General features: G+C 42.4%; 1 protein-coding gene across 1 annotated transcript in view; it reads left to right on the forward strand.

The window, feature by feature from the left end:
* Positions 1 to 2,080: 2,080 nt before the first annotated feature.
* The window catches only part of acadl (acyl-CoA dehydrogenase long chain), a 9,475-nt gene continuing 5,998 nt past the window's right edge, over positions 2,081 to 5,557 (forward strand). Inside the window, exons 1-7 of the mRNA XM_030764917.1 lie at positions 2,081 to 2,199; positions 3,571 to 3,747; positions 4,033 to 4,170; positions 4,247 to 4,411; positions 4,954 to 5,020; positions 5,099 to 5,263; positions 5,463 to 5,557. The exon at positions 5,463 to 5,557 is cut by the window's right edge and continues 7 nt beyond it. Coding sequence (XP_030620777.1) covers positions 2,108 to 2,199; positions 3,571 to 3,747; positions 4,033 to 4,170; positions 4,247 to 4,411; positions 4,954 to 5,020; positions 5,099 to 5,263; positions 5,463 to 5,557 — 899 coding nt within the window. The 5' untranslated portion in view covers positions 2,081 to 2,107. The remainder of the gene's footprint in view (positions 2,200 to 3,570; positions 3,748 to 4,032; positions 4,171 to 4,246; positions 4,412 to 4,953; positions 5,021 to 5,098; positions 5,264 to 5,462) is intronic.

The raw sequence follows: 5,557 nt of genomic DNA on the forward strand, positions 1-5,557 counted from the left end.
TGTTAATAGAGATCAGTGCCTAAACTCCCAATGAGCAATTTTACTTTAGCAATTACTACTTATGCATTATTGATTATTCTTTATCCATTATTCAACTTCATTATTACTCATGCATAAAATTAATTTGATAACTAACTTATGCAGACTGAATTATACAGAGTGAATTATGAAAGCAGTTTTGCTGGTCCCAACAACTAACATACAGAGTGAGACCAGGCAGAAGTGAATAGAAATTAAAAACAGAAATGAAAATGTAACTATACTCTGTGGAAGACCTTTCTCCATTGAGTTTTACTCAAAACACATGGCAGCCTTGTAAAGTTCCATGACTGAATTGTGAATATCATTTGCCACAAGGGGTCACTAATTCCTCAACTTTTTGTTTGGCATCTCTTGGTGGAATGGTGGAATTATGTAAGAGGAAGACAGTTGTGGTGTGATTATGTTTAAAACATGAGCTGCCTCACACAATGCTTATTTTCACTCATAAACCACCTGCCTGCAGTGGCAGGGCAGACTGCTGGGTGCTGCTTTAATCAGCAGGCCTCTTAATTACTTTCACATGCTCAAACCTTAAAGCTGTTAGATGCATCCCTCTCTTAGGAAATTTGCACAGTTTTACAGACCATTAGTTAATTTAGAACACACGGGATTACGACTGGAATGAGTGAATTCACACTGAGCACTGAGCCCTGACACATTATACAAAGTCTCTCTTCCCATTGTTCACTGATCTGTCTGTACATTTTTGGTAAAGATGTAGAATCCTGTTCTTTGTATGAGTTAGTACTTTGAGATATTTTAGCTCATCCTTTTAGCACACCCCATTTGGCTGTATGTGGTAAACTGAGGGGAGACCAGTGAAATTAGAAGATAGTTCATGCTTCTTCGGTTTGGCATGTTACCCTGAACTTTGAACTTCAGATTGCTTTGTGAACCTTGTGTCTGGTTCTGCAAGACTGCAGTCAGGAATTATACTCCTTTCCACTTCAGCTTCAACAGGCGTGTCCTTCCGAATCGGACTAACTTCAGGCCCACTGCACCAAAACTCCACAGTCGTGACAAGATTTGACCATGCATTGGTCAGTTTACCAACTAACACCTCATGGATTGTGGTGCCTTTTGGGAGCCGCTGTGTTCATTGACGGGACGGCAGAGATGCTTGGTAGTGAAGTATATTCAACTTTGTTTTCTGCACCTCTCTTAAAATGCATGACTGGTACTTCAGTGCAGTGTCTTCAGTGTCTACGCTCTGAGTCTACACCAACTACTGTACTTCTGCTCTTTTCACCAAATGCAGTTTTCACCTGCATCTCTGCAACAGGCATAAATGATATTGTTTAATTTCTCTTTAGAATTTTTTTTAAACAAAAAACATACATATTCAGCTCTGCTTGTGAAAAGGAAATTAAAAGCTTTAATGTTCTTGAAAGCGACTTGCCCTACAGTGGTCTTGCCTTAATCTAATCAAATATTTGTGGCATCATGTGAAGACTGCTGCCCAGTGCCCCTAAGGAGCCCCACAAATTCTGCACAGTTTTGGCAAGACAAAAGAAGCAAACATTCACAAATCCAGTTGTGCAAAACTGATCGATGTAGTATATTAGACACAGACAAGACTGGTGAGGAAAGCTCCTGTAATACGTCTAAACTCATGAGATTTGCCCTAGCAGGCAGTTTTCCTGTTCTTTTTCAGTTTTGCAAATGCAGTTTGTTCTCACAATAATAATTCCTCACCCCGGTCAACAAAAAACAGCGTTAATCCAAAAATAAATGGAGAAGCACGTTAAATCCACTGTTCAGTGTTCCACACACTGAAATGTGAAAAATAATGTTAAGTCTGCAATTTTTCGATTGCCACTAGGCTTTCCGAAAACACTCAGTGATCATGGATACCCATCCAAAACCACATCATTAATACGGAATAGCCACGCAAATTGTTCTCGTTCGAACAGCAGTGCAGTGCCGTGGAGAGCGAAGCTGAAGCGAACTCTTATTTTGGCGTTCTTCGTCGGTATCGTGGGCCGGAAATTAATTTTCATTAAATGTGCTGACTTCATAGTGCTTACAAGACAGAAAGCTAGGACGGGCCAGAGGTCGCTGCACAATGTTTACGCTTGAAGTTTTGAAAAAAAGTGGTCTTGGAATGAAAAGTGTTTGTCTGAGAGGCAGACAAGCTCTGTCTGTGTTAAATGTCAGGTACGATATTGTGTAGCTTGACTATGACTGGTGTCAAGTGTGTTTTTAAAACATGCGCCAGTATTACCTGAGGATGTCGCTTAATCTTGTCAGACTTTGAGTCCGTAGCCAGATTTGCAAGTTCTTACCAGTGCAGAATAGTTATAGCTGTTAATATAAACGATTACATTGATTCACCCCTATAATAACGAATATATAATTGTTACATTGTTTATCATGGTTGCTACAGTGGTTATCTTAAAGGAGAATAATATTTCTCCAACACCAGCTCATTGTAGCTTCTACTGTTCAGACTGGTTTTGCGGAAATAAGATGCACACAACATAGTGTCACTTTGTCTGTCGGGTAGGCTAGGCTTGGCTTTTCCAGTACCCAGAAGTACTCATCTCTATAACCTTCATGAACGCGTGACAGAGTCACCTAGTCATATGACTAATTCCGATTTAGTCCCGCTGCGTAGAACAATGTTGCGTTGAGTTGTTGAGTTTTGAACAGTGCCATGCATCAAAATTTCACAGAGCTGCATTCATGCATTTTGTTTTCAACTTTAAGGGTGCTTTCACACTAGAGCTTTTGGTGTTGCGTTGGTACGCTTCAGCCGTTGGTACGGTTCGTTTTGTTGGTGTGAACGCTGTTTTCCGAACTCGGTCGCGGACCAAGGGACCGTACCCGAGTCCTCCAGAAAACTGGGGTCTAGGGTACGGTTCGCTTGAACTCGAGTGCGGTTCGCATTGGTGTGAAAGCTATCCGATTCAAAAACCAGGAAGTAAACACTATTAATGTAATTCGTTTTATTAATTAACAGGCAATTACGTGACAATTCATACTTGTCGCATCTAAAAATTATTCGGGAAATAACTGCAAGCAGCCACACTGTTCGCTCACCTTGAAGGTGTGCGTGTATGCTCTGCAAAGCTGCAAAATTCATTTCGCATTGCCGCCTGTCTCTGCAAAAACCTCCTTATCCGAGCAGCTTGCATCAGTCTCAGACAGCAGGACGCATTTATGGCCTAGTGAAAATACCGAACACGGTTATTTCGGTGCTGACACCATGTTAACAAAAAGATAACACATAAGAAAATAAGAATACAAATATAATTTGGCTTTCCATTTTGACTCCCTTTTGCGTCATTGCTTAGCGACAGTGGTAAATAAAAGTTGCATGTTCCTTATGTGTTGATGACGTAATCAGACCAGGGTTTGCAATCAAAAGATGTAATGTGAAAGCAGATCAGCGGGGGTTGGTGGGGGGGGGGGGGTCGCACTCGGTACGGACCAGCAAAACAGACCAAGTGTGAAAGCAGCCTAAGAAAGATGGCTGTGCCTCTGTTAGAAAGTGACATTATTGACCTTATGCCTCCACCCCCACAGAACACAACATACCCACGCTCAACATGGCAACACACAGGCGTCATTTCGCCCAGAGACCTCCACTGCTAAAACCTTAATGGACATTGGCACCCGTCGCATCTTCTCAGAGGAGCACGACCTTTTTCGCCAAAGCGTTCGACGCTTTTTCCAGGAGGAGGTGGTTCCCTACCATTCTCAGTAAGTTTGCATTGGGCTCTTTCGTGGCGACTGCAGGATAAAGCTGGTCTATTCTGTTCTGTCGTATGTAGAGGAATATGTCATCAGTATTCATTATCACTGAAATATCTCAAAGCCTAATTCGTCTAAATCCTTCACAATGTTGCTTTGACAGATTACTCCTGGGAGATTTACATGCAGTAGACTAACCCTGTTTGTTTTTGTCGAGTTAACACAACTTTGGCAGTAGGTGTTTAAATATTTACAGATGCATGATAACTTATTAGTTGTGATTTGTCACTGAAGGTGGGAGAAAGCTGGAGAGGTGAGCAGAGATGTGTGGGAGAAGGCTGGGCAGCAGGGACTGTTAGGAGTCTTCACTCCAGAGGAGCATGGTGGGATTGGAGGAGACCTGCTGTCTGCTGCGGTGGTTTGGGAGGAGCAGTGAGTGTCCATGCTGTAAGTTCTGCAGACAGTATATTGTATATTGTCTTGACTGATTTTCTCCCTGTCGTCCCAGAATGTACTGTAACTGCTCTGGCCCAGGATTTTCCCTGCACTCAGAGATTGTCATGCCTTACATCAGTCACTATGGCACCAAGAGACAGATAGACCGTTACATCCCTCACATGACAGCTGGGAAATGCATTGGAGCCATAGCCATGACAGAGCCAGGTGCAGGCAGGTGAGGCCTCCCTGTAGTCTCCAAACTCACAGTTTAACCCATTCCGACACTGTCCTAGAGAAGAAAGGGTCTTCTCCAAAAACTGTTCAGAATCACTTTCATTATCGGGATAAACGGACTTCACTGTAAGGCTGTAACCCTAACCCTAACTTTTGGACTCATTCCTGATCTTAACCACAATAGTTTTGGGCTTGGTAATGAAATGCACACTCATATGACTTGATTGCCATTTTAAAGTTATCCACAAGCAATGTAAAAAAAAAAAAAAAAGGAATCAAATTTTCTTAATAGAGATCTGCTAAATTAACAGAATTATAAACTGTAATTAAATCTGACTGTGACCTAAAACAGGCAGTGAAATTCCAAAATTCCAAACCTGTGCAAAAAGTCGTATGTCCACAGCAGGTTATGAGGATCCGAGCAGACTCCAGGGTGGGTTTCCTCCTCCTCACCTCCTGCTACTCAGCTCACTGTTGTAAAAACGTAATTTTGCGAACTATTCTTAAGCTTAAGAGGTTCAGATCTCTCTGATTTCTAATTAGTGACATCCAAGGCGTGAAGACATATGCAAGGAAAGATGGCAGTGATTGGATCCTCAATGGAAACAAGGTGAGAAGAGGATGCTGGGATTGATGCTGGCTGACTTTGTTTTCAGACTGGGGTTGACTGCTTTCTTTTGGATCCTAGGTGTTCATATCGAATGGCTGGATGAGTGATTTGGTCGTGGTGGTGGCTGTGACAAACCGTGACGCAAAGACTGCTGCTCATGGAATCAGCCTGTTCCTGGTCGAGAACGGGACCCAGGGCTTCCACAAAGGCCGCAAACTCGAGAAGATCGGCCTCAAAGCTCAGGTTTCATTCAAACCCCTCGACATGCATTTGTATTTATGAATGTTTACGTACTATTAAAGAGGTCATAAAAGGCATATTACAGATATCCAGACACCTCATACGAGCAGCCACAGTATTCAGTCGCTATGCAAAAGAAAAAAAAGGAAACAAAAGTGGTTCCATGTGTTGATTGATCTGATGGTTTAACTTCGGTTTCCAGGATACAGCTGAGTTGTTCTTCGAAGATGTCCGTCTGCCTGCAGATGCCCTCTTAGGTCAGGTCAACAAAGGCTTCTATTACCTCATGAATGAACT

The sequence above is a fragment of the Chanos chanos genome, chromosome 2 (assembly GCF_902362185.1).
Source record: "Chanos chanos chromosome 2, fChaCha1.1, whole genome shotgun sequence".
In the NCBI taxonomy this organism is placed as follows: domain Eukaryota; kingdom Metazoa; phylum Chordata; class Actinopteri; order Gonorynchiformes; family Chanidae; genus Chanos; species Chanos chanos.